The 17,796-nt window shown below is 41.5% G+C and overlaps 1 protein-coding gene across 2 annotated transcripts in view; it reads left to right on the plus strand.

Moving 5' to 3' along the window:
- Positions 1–3,461, plus strand: part of LOC138799125 (C-type lectin domain family 2 member B-like) — a 33,984-nt gene extending 30,523 nt beyond the window's left edge. Inside the window, exons 6-8 of one of the 2 annotated variants that reach the window (XM_069979936.1) lie at positions 709–890; positions 1,773–1,882; positions 3,178–3,461. In XM_069979936.1, coding sequence (XP_069836037.1) covers positions 709–890; positions 1,773–1,882; positions 3,178–3,298 — 413 coding nt within the window. In that variant the 3' untranslated portion in view covers positions 3,299–3,461. The remainder of the gene's footprint in view (positions 1–708; positions 891–1,772; positions 1,883–3,177) is intronic. The other variant, XM_069979937.1, reaches the window with a different exon arrangement.
- Positions 3,462–17,796: the final 14,335 nt, after the last annotated feature.

Raw genomic sequence — 17,796 nt, forward strand, 5'->3', positions numbered from 1 at the left:
AATGAGGTTACCAAACCAATTTAGTGCTTCAGTAATGGTGCGTTTACACGAAACGATTATTGGCCCAATCGTACGATTAGCGATGTCGGATTTACGATTTTTTTCTCATAACGATCAGCGTTTAGACGGGACGATATATCGTACAAAAATTCGCTCTGCGACTGTTTTGCGATCGTTTAAGCCTATCTCACACATTGGTTAAATCGGCGAACGACTGTTCACACGGAACGATTTGCAAATTTTTTGCGTACGATGAACGACGATTTGATGACCTGTTGAAAGATCAAAATGTACGATTTATCGTGCATCGTTCGATCGTTCGCTGCGTTTACACGTACCATTATCCTTCGAATTTGACCGTTATCGCGCAAATTCGCACGATAATCGTTACGTGTAAACGCACCTTTAGTCAGTAAAAGTAGTTAGAAGTATTCAAATCAAGAAAATGATAAGGGTGCCCATACTTTTGCACCTGTCAAATTTAGTTTGAATGCATATTGTACATTTTCTGTTAGTACAATAAACCTCATTTCAATCCTGAAATATTACTGTGTCCATCAGTTATTAGATATATCAAACTGAAAAAGCTTTTGCAAAAACCCAAATTTTGATAACTAAAAATGATTAAGATTAATAGGGGTGCCCAAACTTTTTCATATGACTGTAACAAAGCAGTAAATTCTTTATTCTGATTCCATTCTTATTTAGGTAAAGTGACAAATGTAACTGATACCATAAACCAGAGATCTGCTCCATGTGAGGATGACTGGATTTGGTACAGAGGAAAATGTTATTACTTTTCTACAGAACATAAAAACTGGAGCGACAGCGAGAGATTCTGTAGGTCCCATGATGCGTCACTGGCTATTATAGATAACAAGGTGGAATATGTAAGTAACTCATAGATATAAGCCCAGATTTATCAAACTGTAAAATAGACATAAGGGTAAACTTCCCACAGCAACCAATGGGAGCTCAGCTTGCTATAGGAAGCTTCACCAAATTCTGTTTTACAGCTTGATAAATCTGGGCCTATGACTTAGGACAACTCCCGCGGAATTAAAAAAAAAAAAAAAAGACACACACACACTTCATACTCACCATCCCTCCGGCGATGATCGCCGATTGAATCTCCCAGCCGCCATGTCCCCATCACCTCCGGCTGGCGTCTTCAGAACTTGCTTACCTCTGGGTTCCAGTGAAGTGAATGGGAGAAAAAAGGCTGCTCAGGGCTAAGTAAGCTGGAAGCCATGTGATGTGCTCCAGCCAATAAAAAGGCTGCTGGTGCGCAAGTGCACAGCAGCCTTTTCCTCTTTTATTCCCATTACTATGTAGGAGGAAGAAGACCTGGCCAGCCCCCCAGCTATGGCGACATCGACAAAAGATGGCGCCCAGGAGAAGAGGATGACACACATTACAAAGCTATATTAATTTGTGTTTTATTAAGCTATAAATGCTAATCGCCGGAGTTGTCCTTTTAAAGGGGAATTTATCTTCTTCTTTATCATCTTTGCCCCTGGCGTACACCAGAAAAATATCACAAAACAGATGGTTTGCGCAAATATTTGCAACTTTTTTTCCAGTGTACGGCCTGTGCAACTGACAGGCGGAAAGGTGGTGCAATAAGGTGTGGAGGCGGCATCTCTCAATAAATCTGGTGTGGGTCAAATAGGCCAGTAAATCCTCCCTTTCTAGAGTTATAAATTGTATAACCAGTATCTGTCCACTCAATAATATATATAATAACGGAGATCTGTGTTTATTATCGGCAGGATTTCATGTTCCGGTTTAAGGGATCAGAAAGTCACTGGATCGGCCTCAGACGCACTGATAATAATACGGCCTGGATATGGACTGATGGAACATTGTATGATGGAAGCCTGTAAGTCACTTTATAATAACAGTATATACGGCTACACTATTTCCTTAATTGTCACAAGTTGTCAGCACATACGATTGTTTTCTTATCCATATGTACAATGGAAATATGTATGGACATACAAGTTACTGTAGATTATTGGTATCTACTTCCAAACATGAGGCTCCAAGGGCAATTACAGGTCTTTTTAAAGAAGGAATTTACTGGGGACCATAATGATAATTGCATAATATATCAATTGGTCTGTCCAAGGACAAAACCTGGCTGTTTTTTTCATAGTAACCAATCACAGCTCAGCATTGATTTTGCCAGAGAAATTTGAGGCATGAACACTGAACTGTGATCTGGTGCGATGTAAGCCAACTAATACGTGGTATAAACTAAGACTAGACAGCCTGAGGCGGGTTCACACACTGTATGACACCGGCTGTTCTGTTACCCGGCAAAGTCACAAAACGACCGGTGTCAGTGAAGATCATTCTGGCCGGTACTGCAGTATTGACTGGATGAAATTCATTTGTGCTAAATTGGGATGCGGGTGCATCTCCATTGTGTGAGCTGTCAGTGTTATGCTATTCAATGAATAAACATGCCAGTTTTCGTGCGGCCGCTAGGTGTATACTATGTGTATACACTACGGCCCAGGATTCCCTCTGACTGCAGTGCAACATAAATTTTCTACTAATCACGTCTGGTGTTGCAAATTGGTAACATTGGCCATGATTGATCCAAAATTTTGTGTGAACGTAGCCTTAAAGTGTTCAACCTTGATACAACTGTATTACACAGTGAGCAACAGTTTATGACGTCGCCAAGTGGTTGGCATTTGGGTTACATGGGCTGATGTGCTGCATCTCTAAACACAATGGGGGACATTTATCAAACTAATTGCGCCTGTTTTTAGTCTAATATATCTAGTTTGTGCTCAAAATAAATCTAATATGAATGTATTAAGCTTTTTTAGACAAGACTATCCAAATTAGATGCAAATTTTTGAATTAGATTTTTTGTTGTTAATTAGATCGAAAGTGCCCAGAATTCTTTTTTAGCTAAATTTATTAACCGCGCAATTTTTTAAAAAGTCGCATATATTGGCGCATCGCTACGTCTGCTCCGAACCAGGTGAATTTATTAGACTAATTAAAAGACCATTATTTTTAAGACACATTTACTATGCTATGAGACAATTTACATAAATTTGACTAAACACATTAGATATGAAATTATGCCAAAACATCTTTGAAAAAATTGTGTTTTTAGATTTATTGGTAAATATCCCCCAATGTCTTCTTTTCCAGATTCCCAATCCAAAGATCATTGCAAGATATCATTGAATATGTTTATCTAAATTCTAAAGAAGTAAGAAGTCAGGGTGGATCTACTGAATTGAATTGGATATGTCATAAAACAAATAGATGACTCTATACAACACCGCAGACAAGCACCAGGAATTGGTCTACAGGCATGACAAACATAGCAAGTGCATCCCTCTGAGGTCTTAGTGGGATTCACTTGCTATGTTTGTCATGCCTGTATACTGATTCCCAGTGTTTGTCTGAATAAAGCTGCACTTTGACATTAAGTTGTCATTGCTTTGCTCTTATTCTCAAGATATCCCATGGTTATGCCATAATTATCAGAGATGGTAATACTTCTTTTCCAGCAACCCCACCTGCAATGTGCCATTTACAATACAATTACTAAGCCTGTGGCCCAAAATTCTACATCTGTTGTTGGAAATGCTACCTGATCCCCTGAGCAAATTAACTGATAAGCCGTAACATCATTGTCGGGAAGGACTACTTAACCCCTTCGTGCTGCAGCTAGTTTTGGCCTTAATGACCAGGCTAATTTTTCAAAATCTGACCTGTCTCTTTTTATGCTCTTATAGCTCAGTGATGCTTTAACACTGTTTTTTCGTCACATATGGCACTTTATGTTAGTGGCAAAATTTGGTCACTACTTTGTGTGTTTTTTGTGAAAAATATCAAAATATCATGAAAAATTAAAAAAAAAATTGCATTTTATGAACTTTGAAATTCTCTACTTCTAAAAAAAGAGAATCGTAGCACATAAATTAGTTACTAAGTCACATTACCAATATGTCCTCTTTATTCTGGCATAATTTGGTATACATATGTTACATTTCTAAGCCCCGTAACACCCTTAAAAAGTAACAGCAAATTATCAAATTTTCGTGAAAGTTTCCAAAACTGATTTTTTTAGGGACCAGTTCTTTTTTTAAGTGGATTTAGGAGGCTTTTATCCTGAAAACCCCCATAAGTGGCCCCATTTTGGAAACTACACACCTTAAAGAATTATTCTAGGGGTACAATGAGCATTTTAACCCTACAGGGGCTGGAGGAAAGTATTCACAATTAGGCCGTAAAAAAAAAAAGGAAAATTTAAATTTTCCAATAATATATACGTTTAGATTAAATTTTCTCATTTTCAAAAGGAACATGAGAGAAAAAGCACCCCACAATTTGTAACGCAGGTTCTCTTGAGTAAAACGATACCCCATATGTGGGCGTAAACCACTGTATGGGCACACAGCGGGGCTCAGAAGGAAGGGAGCGCCAATTAGCTTTTCCATTGCAGATTTTGCTGAAGAAGTTTCTGAGCACCAGGTGCGTTTGCAGCGCCCCTGTAGTGTCAGCAGAGAGAAAACCCCCCATAAGTCACCCCATTTTGGAAAGTGCACCCCTCAAAGAATTCATCTTGGTGTGTGGTGACCATTTTGACCCCACAGGTATTACAGGAAAGTATTCAAAATTAGACAGTAAAAATGAAAATTTAAAATTTTTCCAATAATATGTTCGTTTAGTTTGAAATTTCTCAATTTCACGAGGAAAAAGAGAAAAATAGTACCACAAAATTTGTAATGCAGGTTCTCCTGAGTACAATGGTACCTCATATGTGAGCATAAACCACTGTATGGGCACACAGCAGGGCTCAGAAGGGAAGGAGTGCCAATTAGCTTTTTCAATGCAGCTTTTGCTGAAGACGTTTCTGAGCGCCAGGTGCGTTTGCAGCGCCCCTGTAGTGTCAGCGGAGTAAAATCTCGCCATAAGTCACTCCATTTTGGAAAGTGCACCCCTCAAAGAAGTCATCTTGGTGTGTGGTGAGCATTTTGACCCCACAGGTATTAGAGGAAAGTATTCAAAATTAGACAGTAAAATTGAAAAACAAAAATTTTTCCAATATTATGTTCTTTGAGTTTGAAATTTCTCAATTTCACGAGGAACAAGAGAAAAAAAGTGCCCCAAAATTTGTAACACAGGTTCTCCTGAGTAAAAAGGTACCTCATATGTCGGTATAAACCACTATATGGGCACACAGGAGGGCTCAGAAGGGAAGGAGCGCCAATTAGCTTTTTCAATGCAGATTTTGCTAACAAAGTTTCTGAGCGCCAGGTGCATTTTCAGTGCCCCTGTAGTGTCAGCGGAGTAAAATCTCCACATAAGTCACTCCATTTTGGAAAGTACACCCCTCAGAAAATTCATTTTGGGGTGTGGTGAGCATTTTGACCCCACAGGTATTAGAGGAAAGTATTCAAAAGTAGACAGTAAAAATGAAAAACTCGAATTTTTCCAATAATATGTTCCTTTAGTTTGAAATCTCTCAATTTCACGAGGAACAGGAGAGAAAATTCACCCCAAAATCTGTAACGCAGGTTCTCCTGAGTAGAACGGTACCCCATATGTGGGCATAAACTGCTGTATGGGCACACAGCCGGGCTCAGAAGGGAAGGAGCGCCAATTAGCATTTTTAGTGCAGATCTTTCTGAAGAAGTTTCTGAGCACCAGGTGCGTTTGCAGTGCCCCTGTAGTGTCAGCAGAATAGATTCCCCCTAAAAGACACCCCCTTTTGGAAAGTACACCCATCAAAGAATTAATCTTGGGGTGTGGTGACCATTTTGACCCCAAAGGTATTAGAGGAAAGTATTCAAAATTGGCCAGTAAAAATGAAAAACTCTAATTTTAGTATAGTTTGAAATTTCAAAATTTCACGAGGAACAGGAGAGAAAACGTACCCTAAAATCTGTAACGCAGGTTCTTCTGAGTAAAACGGTGCCTCATATGTGGGCATAAACCACTGTATAGGCACACAGCAGGCCTCAGAAGGAAGGGAGTGTCAAATTACTGGAGCAAAACCGCAGCTAGTAATAGTTATTAGAATAGCGCAGTCACTAAAATAAAATAAAAAAAATGAGATCACAGGTAACCTGGGGTGGTTACGGGCAACCTGGGGTGGTTTCGGGTAATCTGGAGGTGGTTATAGGCAACCTGGGGTGGTTACGGGTAATCTGGGGTGGATACGAACAACCTCTGGTGGTTACAGGTAATCTGGGGTGGATATGGACAGTCTGGAGGTGGTTACGGGCAATCTGGGGTGGTCATGGGCAACCTGCTGTGGTTACGGCAACCTGGGGTGGGTACAGGCAACCTGCTGTGGGGTGGTTACGGGTAATCTGGCAATGTGGGGTGGTTACGGGTAATCTGGAGGTGGTTACGGGCAACCTGGGGTGGTTACGGGTAATCTGGGGTGGATACGGCGCCGGCAATACCCGTTACCTAACGTTAATAGCGGCAATCGCCGGCATGGGGGGAGGCCGGGACGGACCCCACACACTGCCCCAACCCCTCAGCTACCTCCGGTAGCTGGGGGGGGGGGATGGGGTGGGGGCCTTCCCGGCCCCACTATCTTATTCTCTGCCATTGCCATAAAAAGCTGATGGCAGCAGAATAAGGTCCATTAGTGACCGCTGTAAAAAGCCGTATCGGCGGTCACTAAGGGGTTAAAATGGATATTAATGGATAAAGCTATATCTAAGCTTTTCTTTACGCAACGCAAAGAGTCAGGCTCAGGATTACCTGGCGAAAAGTCACTAATTATTATATTATATTATTAAATAATTTTCTTACTATTTTTTTTTCAACCTTAAGAAATGTAAAAACATTTTCCAAAAAGTTAATAGGCCCTAAAAGTGTCCTATTCAGATCTTTTTGTCTCTTTTATTTTTCCACCTATGAAGCTATATGAGGGCTTGTTTTTTTGCCCCATGGTCTGTACTTTACAACAGCACCACTTTGGTTTGGATTGGACTTTTTGATCACTTTTTATAATTTTTTTTCTATTTTTTTAAGCAAAAACTCACAGTTTTGCCATTCACCATATGAGATCTTTAATGTTATATTTTAATAGTTCGGGCAATTACGCACATACAGTGGTGCCTTGGATTAAGAGTATAATTCGTTCCAGGATCGTGCTTGTAATCCAAATCCACTCTTAAACCAAACCAAATTTTCCCATAAGAAATCAGTGAAATGCAGACAATTGGTTCCACACCCCAAAATAATGATTTTTTATTCTGAAAGACAAATGAAACAAACATTTAGAAACAGCTGAATATGTGATATATAAGTTACTGTACAGTATAGCAATCAGCATGTGGTGTATAATGTATAGTAACTGTATAACCCTGATAACACAGCAGCTGGATATGTGATATATAAGTTACTGTACAGTATAGCAGCATGTGGTGTATAATGTATAGTAACTGTATAACCCTGATAACACAGCAGCTGGATATGTGATATATAAGTTACTGTACAGTATAGCAATCAGCATGTGGAGTATAATGTATAGTAACTGCATAAACCTGATAACACAGCAGGAGTTTGAAGATACAGGATGGAGATGCAGATCCCCATAATGCAGTAGCGTAGTACAACAGGCTAGAATAGAGAAGCAGGGCTGCTGTCAGAGGTCTGTGTGGTCAAATGACAGAAATGGGGAAGGGGTGTGTGCTCAGCATGGACCAATCAGGAAGTGAGAATCACAGAGCTCTGCAGGAGGACAGTGACAGAAGCCTTTCTATACAGCAGTGTGCTGAGTGTAAGTCCAGGCACATTATAGCAGGAGTGTGTATAGCTAAGTGTAAGTGCAGGCACATTATAGCAGGAGTGTGTATAGCTGAGTGTAAGTGCAGGTACATTATAGCAGCAGTGCGTATAGCTGAGTGTGAGTGCAGGCACATTATAGCAGCAGTGTGTATAGCTGAGTGTAAGTGCAGGCACAGAATAGCAGGAATGGAGAGGATGGGAAACACAAGGGCTGACAGAGACTGCGGGGAGCAGGAAGGAATGAGCAGGGCAGATGTGGGCACATACATGCAGCGCTCTCTGTCCGGAAAGAGAGGGGTTACAGCTATGAAGAGATTACCTCCACAGTCCTGTCCCCTGATGCAAGCCCCAGCCTGAAGTGGATCTGATATGATTTGGAAGGTGAGGGAGACTTCCTGGATCAGAGTACAGGGCTGTAGACCCCGCTATGCAGACCATGCCCCTCCTCCACTTGCCCTCCCACCCAGCACAGGGAGCTCTTAAACCAAAGCAATGCTCTTCAATTTTTTTCATACAAAACTTTATTGTTCATTTTTTTAATGCATATTTTTAGTCTCCATAAAAGACTATTATAAAGAATACTTTGATCATTTATACTGATCTTAGCTTTCTTATAATATCAGTGTTCTTGGGGATCAACTGATAGAGTCTGCAGGAGAAGCCTCTATTAGTCAATCATTCCACAAAGCTCACACACGTATGAGCTTTGTGGCCTGCAGATAAGAAGAGGATTGGGCACCAGGACCCCACTGCACACCACTAGACCACCAGGTGACACATTTAAAGCCCTTTTAGAGCCCATTTTCAGACTTAGAAACCACCATCTGCTGGGGAGTGACACACATACACACAGGTTGCGTATATAGAGCCTCTATATTGAGCACAGACTGAGAAAAGCTAGTTTATTTATTAGAAATATTGCCTTGCAGTACAGACTTTAGGGACCAATCATATTCTTTAAGTGTCAATTCACATTCAACCATTTAAATTAAATGTTAGTATAGCTTAGAAAAAATAGAAATAATGATTTTGTGTAGACTGTAAACATACAATGAGAGTTAACACAGCCTGAGGTTGCTGATTAAAGAGTTTTCAGCTCTACCCGTTCCTACCAGTGATTTTGCTGACTTGTAATAACACTTATAATTATTTTTATCTGACAGCTTCTGCAAGAGGGTTAAGGGTCAGTGGGTACTCATAGGTCATTTTACGTATGAAAAATTCTATTTTCATCTGAACATGTCCAGCTGGGGGATTTATTTTCCTATTCTTCTCTGAGAACCCATCATCATCTGTCCTCCTTCCCTGTATCCATCCCCTCCTTGTATATCCCCCTTCCTTCCCTGTATCCATCCCCTCCTTGTATATCCCCCTTCCTTCCCTGTATCCATCCCCTCCTTGTATATCCCCCTTCCCTGTATCCATCCCCTCCTTGTATATCCCCCTTCCTTCCCTGTATCCATCCCCTCCTTGTATATCCCCCTTCCCTGTATCCATCCCCTCCTTGTATATCCCCCTTCCCTGTATCCATCCCCTCCTTGTATAACCCCCTTCCCTGTATCCATCCACTCTTTGTATATCCCCCTTCCCTGTATCCATCCCCTCCTTGTATATCCCCCTTCCCTGTATCCACCCCCTCCTTGTATAACCCCCTTCCCTGTATCCATCCCCTCCTTGTATATCCCCCTTCCCTGTATCCATCCCCTCCTTGTATATCCCCCTTCCCTGTATCCATCCCCTCCTTGTATAACCCCCTTCCCTGTATCCATCCCCTCCTTGTATATCCCCCTTCCCTGTATCCATCCCCTCCTTGTATAACCCCCTTCCCTGTATCCATCCCCTCCTTGTATAACCCCCTTCCCTGTATCCATCCACTCCTTGTATATCCCCCTCCCCTGTATCCATCCCCTCCTTGTATAACCCCCTTCCCTGTATCCATCCCCTCCTTGTATAACCCCCTTCCCTGTATCCATCCACTCCTTGTATATCCCCCTTCCCTGTATCCATCCCCTCCTTGTATATCCCCCTTCCCTGTATCCATCCCCTCCTTGTATAACCCCCTTCCCTGTATCCATCCACTCCTTGTATATCCCCCTTCCCTGTATCCATCCCCTCCTTGTATATCCCCCTTCCCTGTATCCATCCCCTCCTTGTATATCCCCCTTCCCTGTATCCATCCCCTCCTTGTATATCCCCCTTCCCTGTATCCATCCCCTCCTTCTATACCCCCCTTCCCTGTATCCATCCCCTCCTTGTATATCCCCCTTCCCTTCCCTGTATCCATCCCCTCCTTGTATATCCCCCTTCCTTCCCTGTATCCATCCCCCCTTGTATACCCCCCTACCTTCCCTGTATCCATCCCCTCCTTGTATATCCCCCTTCCCTGTATCCATCCCCTCCTTGTATATCCCCTTCCTTCCCTGTATCCATCCCCCCTTGTATACCCCCCTACCTTCCCTGTATCCATCCCCTCCTTGTATATCCCCTTCCTTCCCTGTATCCATCCCCCCTTGTATACCCCCCTACCTTCCCTGTATCCATCCCCTCCTTGTATCCATCCCCTCCTTGTATATCCCCCTTCCCTCCCTGAATCCATCCCCTCCTTGTATATCCCCCTTCCTTCCCTGTATACATCCCCTCCTTGTATACCCCCCTTCCCGGAATCCATCCCCTCCTTGTATATCCCCCTTCCTTCCCTGTATACATCCCCTCCTTGTATATCCCCTTCCTTCCCTGTATCCATCCCCCCTTGTATACCCCCCTACCTTCCCTGTATCCATCCCCTCCTTGTATCCATCCCCTCCTTCTATACCCCCTTCCCTATATCCATCCCCTCCTTGTATATCCCCCTTCCCTCCCTGTATCCATCCCCTCCTTGTATATCCCCCTTTCTTCCCTGTATACATCCCCTCCTTGTATACCCCCCTTCCTGGAATCCATCCCCTCCTTGTATATCCCCCTTCCTTCCCTGTATACATCCCCTCCTTGTATATCCCCCTTCCTTCCCTGTATACATCCCCTCCTTGTATATCCCCCTTTCTTCCCTGTATACATCCCCTCCTTGTATATCCCCCTTCCTTCCCTGCATCCATCCCCTCCTTGTATATCCCTCTTCCCTGTATCCATCCCCTCCTTGTATATCCCCCTTCCCTGCATCCATCCCCTCCTTGTATATTCCCTTCCCTGTATACATCCCCTCCTTGTATATCCCCCTTTCTTCCCTGTATCCATCCCCTCCTTGTATATCCCCCTTCCCCGCATCCATCCCCTCCTTGTATATCCCCTTCCCTGCACCCATCCCCTCCTTGGTTGAACGTGATGGACATGTGTCTTTTTTCAACCATATTAACTATGTATATATTTATATATATCATAAAAATTATAGGTTCATTACCTTTCAGCAAAGATGTGCACACCTATTGACACTAAGGTTACTATCATATATGTAAAGTACTTCTTCTATGATCTCCTTTACCTAGGATTATTGACACAGATATACTGTACAGTGTTTATGCAATAGTACACTAGTTTGCCTATACAATGCCAATACAGAGTCCACTTCAAACCTAGCTTCAGAGAATCAATTAGGGCCCCATTACATGGGACGATTATCATGCGGAAAATCGTTATATCGTTCAAATTTTAACAAGAATCGTGCTGTGTAATTGCAGGCAATGATCAAAAAATCGTTTGTATGTCGTTGATCAATGATTTAGATCTGAGCCAAAAAAATCATCGTTAATCGTTTGCTGTAATTCCACATTCGTTTACTAACCATTCAGTGTAAGGGTACAAACCCACTTGACGTATTTGCTGTGTGAATCAGTATTAAAAATAAGCAGGCAAAACGCAGGTTGGCTTTATACAAATGTTCTGCATTAAAATACGCAATTGCGTATTTTTGAAGCGTGAAGCTTGTTGTTAGCAAAGCATCAGTTGTTAACAACCTGTGCGAAAAACGCATGTAGCTTCACGCTTCAAAAATACGCAATTGCGTATTTTAACGCAGAACAATCGTATAAAGCCAACCTGCGTTTTGCCTGCTTATTTTTAAGACTGATTCACGCAGCAAATACGTCAAGTGGGTTTGTACCCTAATTGCACATGGTTCCTTCTTTTGCTGGGAACTGATGGAGTAAACAATCGTTCGATCATAACTAACGACCATCGTTCTGTGTAATAAAGTGAATTATTTCAATTTAACGTTAAAGAATGTCATTTGTCATAGTTTATCATTGTTAGAAATCGCTCTAACAGGACCCTTAGCAAACGATTGTGGAATTACAGTGAATGATAAGCAAACAATTATCGATGATTTTAGGGTCAGAGTTAAATCAACAGTTAAAGAATTTTCCATCATTGCCTGCAAATACATTGAACGATTATCGTTTAAATTCAAACAATATAACGGTTTTCTGCACAATAATTGTCCCGTGTAATAGGGCCCTTAGGCCTCACTGTAGTGGAGTCTATATTGCCTTAAAGCGTAACCGTCATTTCAGGGTAATTTTTTTGAAAACATTAAATATCAACAGTTCAAGCGATTTTAAGAAACTCTGTAATAGGTTTTATGTACTAAAAGAGTTAACTTCTGGACTAAAAAAGCAATCTCCCAGCCCCCACCCTCACTGCAGAAGAAGCAGGATTTCTGTGTCCATTATGTGGCTATGGAGAGGGGAGGGGCTGTTAGGAGTGAGTGAGCACGGAGCAGTCCTGCACAGCACAACACCCGGCAATCTTCTCTCAGTGAGTTCATAGATAAGCACTGACCTTTCTGACCCCTGAATCCAGCATTTTAGGTGCCCAGAGAGTCTACAAACAGCTGACCTTCATGTCACCTCTTCCTGCTCCCTCATCTCCCTCAGCCCCTCCCCCCTCCATAGGCTTACAATGGAGAGAGCAGAACCGGTCTTCACTGGCTTCTCTGTAATGAAGACGGCTTTGCCTGATAATGCACAGATAAGAAGTCAGGGGGGGAGGCTGGGAGATTGCTTCTTGAGTACAGAAGGAGGCTTTTTTGGCTGATGAAACCTATTACAGAGTTTCCTAAAACCGCTTATAATACTGATTTCTGCAATAAAAAAAAACATGACAGTTACGCTTTAACCCCTTAACGACATTGGGCGTATATTTACGCCCTGATGCCGGTAAGGACGTTCAGAGCGAGGCCGCGCGGCGTTTAAGTAAAAAAAAAAATGTTGTTAATAGTAAAAAGCCCCCTCCCCTAATAAAAGTCTGAATCACCCCCCTTTTCCCAGGTTATAAATAAAAGTAAATAAATAAATAAATAAACAAACATGTTTGCTATCGCCGCGTGCGTAATCGCCCGAACTATTAATTAATCACATTCCTGATCTCGCACGGTAAACGGCGTCAGCGCAAAAAAATCCCAAAGTGCAAAATTGCGCATTTTTGGTCACATCAAATCTAGAAAAATTGTAATAAAAAGCGATCAAAAATTCGTATATGCGCAATCAAGGTACCGATAGAAAGAACACATCATGGCGCAAAGAATGACACCTCACACAGCCCCATAGACCAAAGGATAAAAGCGCTACCCGCCTGGGAATGGAGCAATTTTAAGTGACGTATATTTGTTGACAATGGTTTAAATTTTTTACAGGCCATCAGATACAATATAAGTTATACATGTTACATATCGTTTTAATCGTAACGACTTGAGGAACATATATAACAAGTCAGTTTTACCCCAGGGCGAATGGCGTAAAAACACATTTCCCCCAAATAAACAAAATGCTTTTTTTTTCAATTTCACCACACTTTGATTTTTTTTCTGGTTTTGCTGTGTACTTTATGCAAAAATTCAGCCTGTCATTGCAAAGTACAATTAGTGACGCAAAAAATAAGGGCTCATGTGGGTCTCTAGGTGGAAAAATGCAAGTGCTATGACCTTTTAAGCACAAGGAGGAAAAAACTAAAACGCTAAAATCGAAATTGGCTCTCTCCTTAAGGGGTTAAAGTGTCACAGTCTTATAACTTTCAAAATCTAGACCAAAATTAGATGTGATATGAAGCAAGTTTGCAATTTACATTCATTTTTTTTTTTTTTTTTTTTGTTATCATGGAGAACACGGCACTTCCTTTTCCTTTTCTGACTCTTTTTGCTCAAAGAGTCAAAAAACAGGAAGTGCTGTGTATCCCAGGCCATCTAAGCGCTCACAGAGAGAAGGCAGTCATGTGACTGATGGACACATTAAGCCGTGACTCTCTGTACTGGCCGGAATTCCCGTGTTTTTCTTCAACCAGCACAAGTCAGAAAATCTGCTGTCAGGAGACTGGACCTGGATTTCTGGTAAGTTCAGCTTTGTTTTACAGCAGGATAACAACAACAAAAATAATGAATGTAAATTACAAACTTGCTTTATATCACATCTACTGCTAATTTAGATTTTGAAAGATATAAAGACAGGTACACTTTAACATCACATGGGAAAAGTATAATTGCTTTCACAATAATAAAATGTAATATGAAATGTGAGCAACTGTGAGCATGTGACTGGTGGACAAGTCCTCAAACTGTGTTATCCTGGTTTGTGATAACAGAAGCTGGGTTGTGGAAACCTGAGCTAGACTGTGACATCATTGTCGGGAAGGACTGTTTAAAAATGTTGCAGTCCCTTCTTTTTTTTCTTTTCCTTTTCTCCCCTTCTCCTCTGCTCGCTATGGGTTGAGGGTGGGAGGGGTACGGGTAGGGGATTGGGGTGGTTGGGGAGGGGATTGGGGTGGTTGGGGAGGGAATATTGTTTATTCTGTTTAGCTTATGCATAAATTTGTTTTATTATGAAGACTGGACGATTCGCTGTATGCGTATTGTGTATTTGTGTATGCATATTTTATATGTAAAAGAAAAAAAATTAAGAATTAAATTAAAGGGGTTGGCCACTTTATAGTAAAATTGCTCAGTGTACAGTATTAGTAAGTGTACTCACTGTATATACCGACAGCAGCTCCCTGGGTACCTCATAGAGCGGATATCAGACTCTCCTCCTCCAGGCTGTGCTGCCCTGCTCTGTGGTGTTTTGGTCCATAAGATTGCTGACATGGAGGAGCATGTGACCATGCCCCACCCCCCAGTGTCCACCACTGAGCCTGTATATGTCTATGGAGGACACAGTGGACAGGGCTTGGTCACATGCTCCTCCATGTCGGCCATCTTATAGACAGACTCACCACAAAGCAGGACAGCCCAGCCTGGTGAAGGGGAGTCTGATATTAGCTCTATGAGGTACACAGGGAGCTGCTGTCAGTATATACAGTGAGTACACTTACTAATACTTTGTACTGACCTATTTTACTATAAAGTGGCCAACCCCTTTAAAGAATTTAATTAAGAAATAAAATTCTTAATTAATAATTAAGAATTAAAAAAAAATGAAATCTCTCATCAATTGGCCATTTCACGCTTACTTACTATGTATTTCATTATGTATCAATTTAATGAAAAAGTAATCAGAAAAAAAATAAAACAACCAACATTTACCAGTGATTTGTTTAGTGAGTTTATAGGGTTAAAAAAAATGTTGCAGATTAGCAGTAGTTATGCTTTTACCTGGAGGAGACTTTTTTTTTCTTATACTTTTTACGCCACATTGAAAAAAAAAAAAGTTTTACAGCAGCACAAACCCAAGAGGTGGGTGCCCGTCTCTCCACCCTGGCTCAGGGCAGTAAAAGATCCAGCAATGAAGGAAGAGATAGCACGTCCTAAGGATGAAGATGAATAGTGTTTAAGTACACACCAGTGCACAACGTTTCAGCTGAATAAGCTTTTCTCAAGCAGTGATGCTTTTACGCCAAATTCCCACGTAGCAATGAATGCATGCAGTCAAAACCAAGCAGGTGATGGCAAGTGATATGTGGTGTATTGCTGGTGACTGATCGCACTGGGAATCTCTTATGATATGTTATAATAACAACAACAAAAAAATAATAATAAATAAATAATAAATAAATAAATAAAAATGCTTAGGTCTGTGAGAAGTCTTATTTTAATTTTGAAAAATTGCAAATGTTATATAAAGTTTTTTTTTTTTTTTAAATGCTTAGGCTTTCTGGCTTAATTTTTACTCTCTCAAATTTAAAGTCAATTTAATTTTAGTTTCTTAAATAATATTTATTGTTTAATGTCATTTATGTTTAGGGCTATTTTTTTTATAGTTGTTGTAATTGCAAATAACTTTGTAATACACATGTTTATTTTTTTTTCCGTTTTCAATATTAAAACCAACTTCAAACATGTGACCGCCAGGTGCCTCCTTTTTTCTCAATCTGATGTCAATGTTCCCATTTTTCTTCTTTAAAAAGTCCAGTGCATAAAAATGGGAAGAGTATCTGTGTGGCATACATGCTCCTATCAACTGCATGGTGGCTCAGTGGTTAGCACTGTTGCCTTGCAGTGCTTTGTCCTAGGTTTACCTCCTAGGTTTTCCAGTTTTGACAGAGACAATTTGGCAAAGTTTGTATTTTCTTAAGTGATGAGTGGGCATTTTATTTTTATGCAGTAGATATACTGTATAATTCCTATGATGCCAACAACTGTAGTGTAGTAGTTAGGAAAAGCAACATAATGCACAACTGAGAAATATTTATATATAAATTAGTGTATGGCAAGCTAAAGCTATTGAATAGAAATGAGCGAGTAGTGAAATATTGGAAACTCTAAATTCAATTGGAACTGACAGCGATGTTCGACTATTCGATCGAATATCGAACCCCATCAAATCAATGGGAGAAAATGTTTGTTTCTTGGTGATCTCCAAGTTGTTAAATTTAGGTTTCTAAGTCCACCATGGCATCTCAGAAATTGATGCAAACACCTCTGGAAAGCAATTGGGACAGCAGGGGAAGCATGCCTGGGTGCATCTAACATGCCAAAGTCCCAGTATTACGCCACTATCACAGCCTATGAACAATACACTCCAAACACAATATGTATGGGTATATGCAAACAGAGTAAATGCCGCCAAAAACTCAGTGCGGAATCCGGCGCTCACCCCCGCACGCTCACACTTCCATTTCCGCTGTCTCCATAGAGTCCATTATAAGTTCCAGGGGATTCAGCTGTTCTCCCAAAAAATAGTCATGTCAATTCTTTGGGCAGACAGCGGAATCTGCCTGAGCATATAATGGACTCTATGGAGCCAGCGGAGAGGGAAGCGGGAGCGTGCGAAGACGAGCGCCGGATTCCGCACTGAGTTTTCCGACAGAATTACTCCGTGTGCATATACTCTTAAGTGAAAAAAATAGAAGAAAATCTTTCCTCTACATTGGCATGGACAGAAAGCCAAATAAAGCCAAAGCCAAATAAAAAATTTCCTTCACCCCTTTAAATCACGTTGTCTGTGACAATCACAGATGGCATAGGCAAGGGGGAAATCAAACTGCACCCACCGCTAACTGCACCCACATGGGCCAGTCTTAAACTGCCACATCTCTAAACAGCTGGCCCAGGAGGTTGCCGTTTAGGCTTGTGGAAACGCAAGCTTTCTGCAACCTAATGGTGGCCACCGTCCCTCGGTATTCGATCCCTAGCCGTCACTATTTTTCCCGCTATACCATCATCACCTTGCACTGGCATGTGTCCCATAACATCAGACACACCCTGAGTAATGCAGTTACCACAAAGGTCCACTTGACCACCGACACGTGGACAAGCTCTTGTGGCCAGAGATGCTAAATCTCCCTGACGGCACACTGGGTCAATGTTGTGGAGGCGGGGACCGGATTGTACCCAGGGACGGGCAAACTGCTGGCCTTTTTTCTATGATGGTTTCCATTACCCTTTTTGACAGCTCTGAGAACCCCTCCTCCTCCTCGATTTTTGTTTTATTTGTCCACCAACCAGTAATCCACACATTCCAGTCTTGTTGATAGCCAACAGTCTGGACTGTAGGAGCCTCACTCTAACCCTCCTTCCTTCCCCCTGCCCAATGTTACCAACTGATTGATCTCACCCTTGCCCACTCCTTAGAGCTCTTTTCAGGTTCCTTT

This window comes from Dendropsophus ebraccatus, chromosome 8 (assembly GCF_027789765.1).
Source record: "Dendropsophus ebraccatus isolate aDenEbr1 chromosome 8, aDenEbr1.pat, whole genome shotgun sequence".
Classification (NCBI taxonomy): domain Eukaryota; kingdom Metazoa; phylum Chordata; class Amphibia; order Anura; family Hylidae; genus Dendropsophus; species Dendropsophus ebraccatus.